The sequence below is a fragment of the Oncorhynchus tshawytscha genome, linkage group LG12 (genome assembly GCF_018296145.1).
Source record: "Oncorhynchus tshawytscha isolate Ot180627B linkage group LG12, Otsh_v2.0, whole genome shotgun sequence".
NCBI classification, from domain to species: Eukaryota; Metazoa; Chordata; class Actinopteri; order Salmoniformes; family Salmonidae; genus Oncorhynchus; species Oncorhynchus tshawytscha.
In genome coordinates, this window is record NC_056440.1 from 60,756,501 (window position 1) to 60,768,740 (window position 12,240).

Below are 12,240 nucleotides of genomic sequence, written 5' to 3' on the forward strand. Positions count from 1 at the left end.
TACAGCCCCTGCCTCCCCTCCTCCAGTCTTACCACTACAGGCTGCAGGAAGCCGATGAAGGTGCAGAAGCGTCCCCTCTCCTCCACCAGAGCGCGGCGCACCGCCTGTTTCTCTGTCTCCTCCATCAGCAGGTACATGTCATTCACATCATGCATGGCACTATCCAGCTGGGGCTGCAGGTCCCCTCGGCCTGTTGAGCCAGGAGGAAGAGCACAGGGGACAGGGTGACAGGGACAAGGAGCAGGGAAAGGGAAACAGAGGGCAGGGACATAGTATACAGGGAGTGGCGGGGATTGGGAATGGAGAGAGAATGCAGGGAGCGGGACGAGGAAGAGGACAGGGGATGGTAGAAGGACAAAAGCAGGAGAAGAGGGTAACAGAGAGGTCACAAGGAAAAACCCAAGTGTGACACACAAGAGAGAGGAAGAGGAGAGAAAGAAAAGATTAGAAAATGTATGGTGTGTCTGGGCTTGAAGGGACAAAATGTCGCCCCTCCCCTCCTCCCATCCCTCCCTTCTCGGTCCCCCAAGCCAATAACAGACACCATGGACACAGGACAGAGTGATCTACAAATACTACACTGGTACGGTATCTATATGAGAGAAACCAAATAATGAAAAAAAATGAACAAATTAAAGTGTCTTCAAAATGTCTTGTAATGTTAAGTCATGCAGCAGGGAGTAGTGTCAGAGATGGCCATGGTAGAGAAGCAAGGAGGGGGAGGGGGGTCTTAGTCAACAGCAACCAGTGCTGTGAGCAGAAAGCAGAAAGAGCTTTAGAACAAGTCATGCAGGAGTCACAAATGTCACAGGGCAGTTTTCCAGAGGGCTCAGAAAGAAGACGTTTAATGGTTGCAGCTAGCGGGCCAAACTACCCGAAGAATAGTGTATCAGGCCAAATGCATTATAGTGATTTAAATCACGTAGCCATTTACTGTCTCCCAATAGTCCTTTTTTTGGTCATGGGAAGCCCCTCTACACAGAATACATGTAAAGAAGAAGCTGTAGCATTGCATAGCAGTGTTGTGGGACGAGAACCACATACTTACCCTGGATTTCTACAGAACGGAAATCAACCACAGACAGAGAGGGAGAAAGGAGGGGAGAGAAAAAGGAGGAAGGGACAACAAAGATGGTTGAGAGGAGGAATTTGGGGGACATATAGAGGGTCAGAGGGGTGACAGGGGTAAAGGAGAGAGAGCAGAGATCGTTGAGCTCATCGTTAGGGTTAGTACAAGGAAGCCGTCACAGCTCAGTTCACAGCCAAAGTGCGCACGGTTAGAGCAAAAACACTGTTGCAGCCAAATCAAAACCAATTCGACCCAAACATCAATGTCCACCAGTTTTCAGATTAAATACACCTCAGTTCATCATTTTAGATTCTTGCATCTGCCTGGCAACTGTCTAGAAACAGCCTTAAATAGACAACAGTATTTATTGGCTGCTGGATCAGAGTGAACTGTTTTATCGCGAATGAGGGAAGGCCTGTCATTATCATCCTGACCACCAGGGGAGAGTGTTGCTCTATAACCTCAGTCTTCACTAACATGGAGTGGAGCTATGTTCTCCCTCCCTCACTGCGGCTTCCCTCATTTCACCCCTTGTCTGTAGTGATTTGAGGCGATGGCCCTTTTAAAGACCAAACTGTAATCGTCAACAATCTGCAAACACACGTCAGCTATGTCAAACGCTTAAAAAAAAAACACTGATATAGTCAGAATGCCTTGGCAAAGGATCTCACCTTGAGAATTTGACCTTGACATTTTCAGCACTACTTCTAGTACTACTGTAATGTCATGCTGAAGGGAAGCCACAGCTGAGACCGTTACATAACAGAGAATGGGCTCGATAACTATAGGTTAACCCAGGCAAACAAAATGCACAACCTGCTGTGATAGAGCGCTGGATCGCCGGAGAGGGCAGTTTGGAGTGTTCAGCCATGCTAGCTGTCAGTCGGAGAGAGCGAGAAGAGGAGCAGCCTACCTTTCCGGGCCTTCTTCTGCAGTTTCATGGTGTCTGAGGACTTCTTCTTGATCTCATGACGAGATCTCTTGTACTCTGGAGGAGAGAGAGGGGACAGAATGTCATCCACTTTGGACAACGGAGACAGAGGGGAATATGATTGGCCAGAGGTACCCTGCCTGTGTCCCACCTCCATCATGTTTTCATCATGGCCACCTAGTCATCCCCCCCCCCTCATTCCTACTTGCCATACAGCACTCCTCACCTCTCCACCATGCTCGCTGATGTGCAGTGAGCGCTCTGGCACAACAATGGTTGCCATGCATCACCCAGGTTGGGTGTCACACATTTGGTGGTGGATGAAGCGAGTTTCCCCCCTTACTATGTAAAGCGCTTTGAGTAGAAAGGTGCCATATAAATCCAATCCAATAATATTATTATTCACCTTTGGCATGGTCCTTGTCCAGCTGGTTGGCGGTCTTCTTCCAATCCTCAATCCTGTCCTGGAGAGGAGTGATCAAGCTCTCCATCAGAGCACTGGGAGGGCAGAGGGAAAGAGGAAGCGCGAGGTACAACGGGTGTGTTAATTAACGGTTATAATAACGATTTACTTGGATTATTATTTTTGGGAGGGTATTTCTTTTTACCCGCTTTTTCTCCCCAATTTCGTGATATCCAATTTACGATCTTGTCTCATCGCTGCAGCTCCCTAACGGGCTCGGGATGAGGCGAAGGTCGAGTCACTGCCTTAGACCGCTGCGCCACTCGGGAGGCTATAATGATTTTCTTATCCATTTAAAATGTAACAATGTGACTTAATCTGGCACACATCACATGGAACACGTGGACAAAATTAGTCTTTGCCGTGATGAATTCTAAAAATGTTATGTTTTCTTATGAAACCATGGAAAATATACGCTCTAAGGTATGAGATCTTTAGAAAGGGAAAGCGGTTATATAAATTCTCCTTCGTGGCTCGTCCCACTTCACTATTTCTGGTATGTGACATCACTCCAGGATGAGCTGGTAGTCCCATGGTGGAGTGTGGAAACGGCAGCCATCAGGTCGACCAATCACAGACTGACAGCACAGTGCTGATGTGGACTCCAGCCCTGTTTATAGTGTGGCGCAAAGTAGACGGGTTAGGAGACCGGTGTTGATGTGCCACCACAGAGTCAGAAAACGTTTGCTCCCAGAAATGCTTTGTTAGGAATGTAAACATCCCCCAACAAGACACCATCATCCTCATCACCACAGACACCACCATGGTGGTAATAGCTTCTGATTTGGAAAAGAAATCATTCGAGACTGCAGATATAATATAATGGATTCCTTTCTTTGAGATTTACTGTGTGGTCTAGAACAGAGCAGGCTGCTTGCTGCTGGTGGTTCCATTCATTTAATCTAAGTGTCCGAGAGAAGAGTCTACAGACGTCCTATAATGAGGTGCTTGGGATTTGGGGAGAGGGGAGGGAGGGAGGAAGATGGGGAAATGGAGGGTTTTTGTCCTCACATTCTGTTTTCTCCTCCCTCCGTCTCCTGTCTGCATCACACATTTTAGGGAGAGAGGGTTCCAGTCTAGATAGTGTGTAGAATATCCAGTCTGAGGTGATCTTGTGTCTAAAATCACACACGCACAAGTGTTCTGCACTGCTATTTCCACATTACCACAGACCCGACCCAAACACTGGGATAGACTTACATGGAAAACCCATGACCGGTAGCTCACTCAGTGGAGGATGACACGTGAATTCCCTCTCCCACCGTGAAGAGAGTCTGGGCGGCAGGTAGCCTAGCGGTAAAGAGTGTTGCGCCAGTCGTCAAAAAGGTTGTTGATTCGAATCACAGAGCCGACTAGGTGAAAAATCTGCCGATGTGCCCTTGAGCAAGGCACAACCCTAATTGCTCCTGTAAGTCTCTCTGGATAAGAGTGTCTGCCACATAACATAAATGTAAATTTAGACCTGCCACCTATTCGCATTTCCATACGGTTATAGCTTCTGAACCAAAAACAAGAGTCACAGTTTGTCCAAAGCTTACCACAGACTTTCAGAAGGTCAGCCAAGGAACATGGATGGGATGACAGCTACTACTCATTACTGTTGGCTACCATCGTCAAAGATACTGTTTTACACAGAGCAGTGACTGACAGTTCACGGGACCAATCCCCACCAACGGAGTGATAGCAAGGACAGAGCTAGGCCTATAGGAGGATGCCTGTGTAAGAGGGCGGGACTTACTTGGTGAAATGGCGCAGTTTGGCCTCGATGCTGCGATGCCGCATGCACATCCTGGTAAGAGCTGATCCAATGTCTCTGGTGGCGCCTGAAAGAGATCAACACAGAGGAGGTTAGGGAAACACTCGGGAAAACGGTCAGTCAACGTAATGTATACTGCAGACTGACAAGCCAGACAGACCACCAAACAGACTGCCCACTGAGGTCTGTTTAATATTCACTCCAACAGACAGCAGCAACCTGGAGGTAATATACACACTCCTGCCCTAGTCCAAATAAAGATATTAAGGACAGAGGCCTACGCAGTGTGTGAGAGTGTAGTGTACAGTATGTGTATAGTGAGCGTGAGACTGTGTGAGTAACCTGGAACTCTGATAAACATCAGGCTATTTTTAGCCGAGGAAGAACATTTGGAAAAAGCTGATCCCGGACTCTGAGCGGGCCACTTCACTTGCTTCCAAAGAAGCTGAGCCAAGCAACCACCGGTGTTACTGGCTTAGAAAGAGCCTCAGAGTATACACTCCAGTGAAGAAACAAGCACTCCAATTCAAATCTAATTGTACTTGTCACATGCGTCGTAAACAACAAGGTGTAGACCAACAGTGAAATGCTAACTTACGGGTCTTTTTCCAACAACGCAGAATTAAAAGACAACACAAATTGAAATAGTATAATAATAATAAATAGAAAGTGAATAACGAATAAAAATAACATGGCTATATACAGGGAGTACAGGAAGTACCCGTACCGAGTCGATGTGTACAAGGTGATTGAAGTAGCTATGTACATACTGTAGGGGTGACTAGGCAATATGATAGATAACATGCGAGTAGGAAGAGTCACATCTGGAGTTCTAGTATCTAATACATGCAATCTCTTAGTCTGATAGCCTCTAACATCAGGGTTAAATCTCACCAGTGCTGACAGAGGTACGGGTCTAGAGAGCTGAACCCAGATTTCACCCAGATTTCTGGACAGCGTACAAGGGGTTTAGCTCCGACGGGATTTAACCCTCTACTCCCTAATCCTGGTGCTAAGGGGTTATCTGGTCAAACCCCACCCTATCCACACCCCTCTCTCTCCCTATACCCGGGGTTGGCTCGGACTACACCCCTGTCCCTACACGTGCCCCAGTGGGAGGGAGAGGGGTTGCCCCAACTCCGTCTGATTACTCCTGTTGGACAAGCAGACCCTTCAACCTGAAGGAAGCCAGCTCCTTCACCTAAGTCATATCATCATATTAGTCCTCCCAGTCTCCCAGTCGCTCATTGACACTGTGTGTGTGTACACACCGAGAGTGACCTGGACTGAGAGACAGCAGGATCCTATCTGAGTCAATCCGAGCATCCTGCCCCCTGGTCCACCCCATCCCTATCGGTACAGCCATCACCCATCTGGGGCTCCTGTGACCCTGGCCTCATCTTGGTGAGATCATACCTATAAGACTGGTGAGAGAGATGGGCTCCTAGTAGTCAAATGTATACACATTGATTACACACAGAGAGGGACAAATGAGAAAGGGGTGGGTGGGGGGTACTTGTTCATTTGTGAAAGTCATTTTTGCCAAATTACATCTAGAGATGAACCAAACTAAGGAATTATTATTGACAATGCCGGTAAAAGCAATCCGCCTTCTGTACTGCTGGGCCCTCCTTCACTTGGATGCCTAAAGTCAAATCAGTGATTACTGCAGAGAGACAGAGACAGAGAGAGACTAAAAGGCCAGTCTCAGTGAACACACACTGTTAAAATACAGAGAATGTCTATTCATAATTATAAACTGGGTGGTTTAAGTCCCGAATTCTGATTGGCTGACAGCTGTTGTATACCACGGGTATGACAAAACAATTATTTTTACTGCTCTAATTACGTTGCTAACCAGTTTATAATAGCAATAAGGCACCTTGGGGGTTTGTGGTATATGGTCCATTTACCACACCCCCTCGAGCCGTATTGCTTAATTACCCAGCAACCATGTATTAATCCAGCCCAGGGCAATGCCCCCTAACCCTACACCCCCCTCCCACACACACACCCCAACACACAAACACATACGGAAGGAGTGGGGGCATTTTCTAACCTCAATATGAAATAGTGCCTCATGTCATGCCAATAAAGCACCTTGAAATTGAAAGTTAAAGTTGAGAGTGCAGGAGAGAGAAACAGAGTGGGAGAGAGAGGTTGATACCTAGTGACAAAAAGAGAGAGGAGAGAAAGTGGCAGACAGAAAGCGAGAGAGAGAGGCATTACTGAGAGGGATCTCCTCACACATTCTAAAGAGCTAACTGCTGGGGAGAGAATGTAACAGCCTGTGTGTGTGTGTGTGTGTGTTTGTTTGTTTTCCCTCCTTTTAATATATTCTCTTCCTGTTTTATATTCTTATGAACTTCCTCTCTCGCTCACTCTCATAACAACATCCGCAAGAGATCAACAACAAGATGAGGGAGAAAAAAAAAACTCCAGGCTCACATCTGGGAAACAAATTAGGCCAGCGTGTGTCTAGCTCTGTGTGTAGTTGTGTGTAGCTAGGTGTCTAGCTATGTGTGTGTAGCTAGGTGTCTAGCTATGTGTGTGTAGCTAGGTGTCTAGCTATGTGTGTGTAGCTAGGTATGTGCAGCTGTGCGTGTGCGCATATACACACACACACACACACACACACACACAGTGGGGCAAAAAAGTATTTAGTCAGACACCAATTGTGCAAGTTCTCCCACTTAAAAAGATGAGGCCTGTAATTTTCATTACAGGTACACTTCAACTATGACAGACAAAATGAGAAAAAAAGTCCATAAAAAGTTATGGTGGAAAATAACTGTTTTTCTGCAAAGGGACCAGGGCAACTGATCCGTGTAAAGGAACGAATGAATGGGGCCATGTATCGTGAGATTTTGAGTGAAAACCTCCTTCCATCAGCAAGGGCATTGAAGATGAAACGTGGCTGGGTCTTTCAGCATGACAATGATCCCAAACACACTGCCCGGGCAACGAAGGATTGGCTTCGTAAGAAGCATTAAGGTCCTGGAGTGGTCCTGGATTTTATTTCCTCATTTTGTCTGTCATAGATGAAGTGTACCTATGATGAAAATTAAAGGCCTCATCTTTTTAAGTGGGAGAACTTGCACAATTGGTGTCCGACTAAATACTTTTTTGCCCCACTGTATATATAGAAAGGTGAGGAATGTGAGTAAAATTAAGCATGTTTAATCTGCCAGTCTGTGATGACCCCCCCCCACACAGTATTTGTACAGTATGGGCAGCCAATAGCTCAGTCACTATACCTTGTTTAGCTATAGGTCAACACCTAATAGAGACATCTAGTGAACTAATCCTGAAAGGAACTCCTCTCATCTGTGTAGTCTGCTGTCATCCCCATCTGCTCCTGCCCTAACCCCAGCACAGCCAGCCTGTGTTTACTGTTAGCCTCCCTGCCTGTAACCCTCCTCCCTGCAACACTCCCCTCCCGCAGTGAACCCACAGGGAGCCAGCACATATTGATTTTTCCCATGACATTTAGTCAACCAACACCATGGTGAGGGAACAGGCTGATATGACAGAGAGAAAGGTGGAGGGAGAGAAGGAGACAGCAAGGAGTGTGTGCATTGGGTGGATGTGAGAGGAAGGCAGAAGGAAAGAGTGATAGAGCAGGGCGACAGAGAATGACAGGCAGGAACAGAGTGATCAGGCATCTTCCGCTGGCATTCGTGTTCCCTCCATCTCTTCCCCCCCCTAACTGATTTCCTCAACCACACATCCTGTCAGGCTACAGACACCTACAGACACCTTTAGGTTGCTAATAAAATTCAGCATGACAGTCTACAGTCGTGGCCCAAAGTTTTGAGAATGACACAAATATACATTTTCACAAAGTCTGCTGCCTCACTTTGTATGATGGCAATTTGCATATACTCCAGAATGTTATGAAGAGTGATCAGATGAATTGCAATTAATTGCAAGGTCCCTCTTTGCCATGCAAATTAACTGAACCCCCCCCAAAAAAAAAAATCCACTGCATTTCAGCCCTGCCACAAAAGAACCAGCTGACATCATGTCAGTGATTCTCTCGTTAACACAGGTGTGAGTGTTGACGAGGACAAGGCTGGAGATCACTCTGTCATGCTGATTGAGTTCAAATAACAGACTGGAAGCTTCAAAAGGAGGGTGGTGCTTGGAATAATTGTTCTTCCTCTGTCAATCACAGTTACCTGCAAGGAAACACAGTCATCATTGCTTTGCACATAAAGGGCTTACTGACAGCAAGGATATTGCTGTCAGTAAGATTGCACCTAAATCAACCATTAATTGGATCATCAAGAACTTCAAGGAGAGCGGTTCAATTGTTGTGAAGAAGGCTTCAGGGTGCTCAAGAAAGTCCAGCAAGCGCCAGGACCGTCTCCTAAAGTTGATTCAGCTGCGGGATCGGGCCACCACCAGTACAGAGCTTGCTCAGGAATGGCAGCAGGCAGGTGTGAGTGCATCTGCACGCACAGTGAGGCAAAAACCTTTGGAGGATGGCCTGGTGACAAGAAAGACCGCAAAGAAGCCACTTCTCTCCAGGAAAAACATCAGGGACAGACTGAGATTCTGCAAAAGGTACAGGGATTGGACTGCTGAGGACTGGGGTAGTCATTTTCTCTGATGAATCCCCTTTCCGATTGTTTGGGGCATCCGGAAAAAAGCTTGTCCAGAGAAGACAACATGAGCGCTACCATCAGTCCTGTGTCATGCCAACAGTAAAGCATCCTGAGACCATTCATGTGTGGGGTTGCTTCTCAGCCAAGGGAGTGGGCTCACTCACAATTTTGCCTAAGAACACAGCCATTAATAAAGAATGGTACCAACACATCCTCCGAGAGCAACTTCTCCCAACCATCGGTTACATAATTATACTTCAGTATTCCATAGTAACATCTGACAAAAATATCTAAAGACACCGAAGCAGCAAACTTTGTGGAAATTAATATGTGTCATTCTCAAAACTTTTGGCCACGACTGTACGACACGTCTCTCTCTCTCCTCCCCTCCCTCGGTGAGGCTATCGAACGGTAGAAGTAGAGGATGTGACTTCTTTTCTTCTTTCCTGATTTATCAAAGAGGGAACGTCGGGATCATGACAGCCTGGAGTATTTCCTTGCAGATGAGAGGATAAGCCAAGTCGCCACTGAGAGAGAGTGGAGTGGCCACTGTTCAAACACTCACAGTGGTGCTAACGGCTAACATCCACACGCCCCTGCAGACTCTGACCTGTGGAATCAACACTCAGGCCTAAACAAACAGCAATAGGACTCAAAGGGATTCAATACCACACCGAGGCATCAGACCTCCAGCCACGTGTTCTCCGTAGCAGTAGGGAAGTGTGTGAACATGCAATCCCAGTTGCTAATCGTACATCCTGATTCCTGACCCAGTCTTTTCATCTGTTCTGTGGGACAGCTGCTAGGGGTTCCCCAGATCTCCTCAAGTGTATTTCCTGGAGATAAGGCACGTGTGCCGACCGCAGAAGCAGAAAACCAACCCAGACACTGTTGCTAGTCTCTGCCCAACCCACTGCCTCAACAAACACAGACAGACCCCATATTCACAGCTCCCTGTAAAATACTGCAGTATGCAACCACCCTAAACAACATACCACACACCATCTCATATAATACACCACTGCCAGTCCAAAACACTAACACACATATCTCAGGTCTCATACTCTTAACTTATCCCCATGGTAAGGTGAAGCACGTTTTGGGAGAGAGGAGGAAGCCAAGCCAGTCTGCACTGCATATTTATGGAGCTCCATTAATGCCCTGATGAATTCACTGGTTGGAGAGCAGTAGATCAAAACACACACACACACTACTTTTCATCTTTAGATGCATGTTAGGGTTTGCATATGAAATAGATGCAGTAGGAACTTAGTAGGCTGCATGCTTTATGGCAGTGGGATATGGACATGCTCAATTCGTGAATCATCCTCCGCACTGCCACTCAGCCCTCTCTCTCTCCGTGTGTGTGTGTGTGTGTGTGTGTGTGTGTGTGAGACAGTAAAGAAAGTGTAATTAGTACAGCCCCTGCTGTGGGCGCCCCACCCTCCTCCACGGGGACTCCCCGTGGGATATCCCTCTATTCCCTCTCATCCCTCGCTCTGCCTTTTCTGACATTGCTCAGCTTCCTTTCTGCCATTCTTCCACCCTGGGACACAGGAGGGTCACTGACCTGCCATGGAGGCTGCATTATAGGTGGTGTGCCCACTAGTAAAAACACCATGTCGTGTTAGTTATAAACACTATCCTGTCCTCTGTGTGAAATGTTCCTATTCGTCAGTCTTTGAGAGACGGTGAGTGAACAAGTGAAAAAACAAATGAAAAAGTGTAGAGAACCTCATTTTCATTCCGTCTGCACGGTTGATGAACTTTAGGAAATAAGTGGATAAACTCAGCCAGTTGCCTGGCAAGACTCCAATACTGCTCACTAGCTTAAACCCAAATTAGACCTCTGTGGAGGCACAGCAAGCCTTTCTAGCAGGTGGGTTCAGTTTGAGGACAGCAATGCAGGTAGGAGCGTGTGGTTAATGCACAAGAACACTGTTTTTCCATTCCGCTTGTTGGAGAGACACAGTCAGAAGAAAACACGCAGACACAGGCCCCTCGTTCCCTGCCTTCGTTCCCTTTCCAAATCAATCAGCACCCCTCAGACTGACAGTCCTGCTGGTTGCCGTGACAATGCAGAACTAGCACTCCTCCGTGACTGTCGGTGGGGCTGTCTGTTGCTAAGGTCACTCTGTCAGAACATTCTTTAACTTCCACTCCACTCTACCTAATATAATAGTACCTATCTAATACCAGTAACTCGAAAGTGTTACTGTATGAAAATAAGCCTACATTCACATCCGTATCATAGTATCACTTTGGCAATGGATTATTAGACTGTTGCTTATCAGTGCTGGATCTTCCTTGATCACTGGGTGTCTCTCTTTCTCCTCCTCCCTTCCTCAGTCACAACCACTTCCAGCCATGTTCTGCTCTGTCACAAGGTGGGTGGCTGTGGTTTCACATGCTATCCCATGACTCTTTATGGGGCTCCTGGAAATGTTCCACATTTTAGAAATGTTTGCTTTCAGGGCCGCAGTAGGCCCACAGCCCTTCACATGCAAGTCACAACACTCAGAGAATTTGATCAGAAAATAGCTTCAAGCTTTCCATTGGGGAAGGACATTGGGACTGTGGTGAGAATTATTATTTTTTTAAACTTACTGAACATTCTAGTGCCTAGGCAGAGACTTAAAAGTGGAACTGACAGCATTTTAACAACATGAACTCTTATTCAATTCTGTTCATATACGGTGCAGTCGGAAAGTATTCAGACCCCTTCACGTTTTCCACACTTTAGAAATGTTTGCACATTTATTACAAACAGAAAAAAAATAGGGTTAGAGTTAGCGTTAGGGGACCTTCAATGCTGCAGACACTTTTTGGTACCCTTTCCCATATCACATTTACATGTGTATTCAGTACTCAGACCCTTTATTCAGTACTGTGTTGAAGCACCTTTGGCAGTGATCACAGCCTCAAGACTTCTTGGCGGAGGATGCTACAATCATGGCACACCTTTATTTGGAGAGTTTCTCCCATTCTTCTCTGCAGATTCTCTCAAGCTCTGTCAGGTTGGATGGGGAGTGTCACTGCACAGCTATTTTCAGGTCTCTCCAGAGATGTTCAATCGGTGTTCAAGTCCGGGCTCTGGCTGGGCCACTCAAGGACAATCAGAGACTTGCCCTGAAGCCACTCCTGCGTTGTCTTGGCTGTGTGTTTAGGGTCGTTGTCCTATTAGAAGGTATAAACCTTCACCCCAGTCTGAGGTCCTGAGCAGGTTATCATCAAGGATCTTTCTGAACTTTGCACCGTTCAACTTTTCCTCGATCCTGACTAGTCTCCCAGTCCCTGCCGTTGAAAAACCTGCCCACAGCATAATGCTGCCACCACCATGCTTCACCATAGGGATGGTGCCAGGTTTCCTCCAGACGTGACGCTTGGTATTCAGACCAAACAGCTCAATCT

General features: G+C 46.7%; 1 protein-coding gene across 6 annotated transcripts in view; it reads right to left on the reverse strand.

Moving 5' to 3' along the window:
- LOC112264178 (protein MTSS 2) overlaps positions 1–12,240 on the reverse strand; it is a 75,281-nt gene that overhangs the window by 18,470 nt on the left and 44,571 nt on the right. For 3 of the 6 annotated variants that reach the window (XM_042330856.1, XM_042330854.1, XM_042330858.1), the window contains exons 4-8: positions 4,202–4,286; positions 2,407–2,498; positions 1,983–2,057; positions 1,049–1,057; positions 33–190 (exon numbers count right to left, since the gene is read on the reverse strand). In XM_042330856.1, coding sequence (XP_042186790.1) covers positions 33–190; positions 1,049–1,057; positions 1,983–2,057; positions 2,407–2,498; positions 4,202–4,286 — 419 coding nt within the window. The remainder of the gene's footprint in view (positions 1–32; positions 191–1,048; positions 1,058–1,982; positions 2,058–2,406; positions 2,499–4,201; positions 4,287–12,240) is intronic. The other 3 variants (XM_042330857.1, XM_042330855.1, XM_042330859.1) reach the window with 1 other exon arrangement.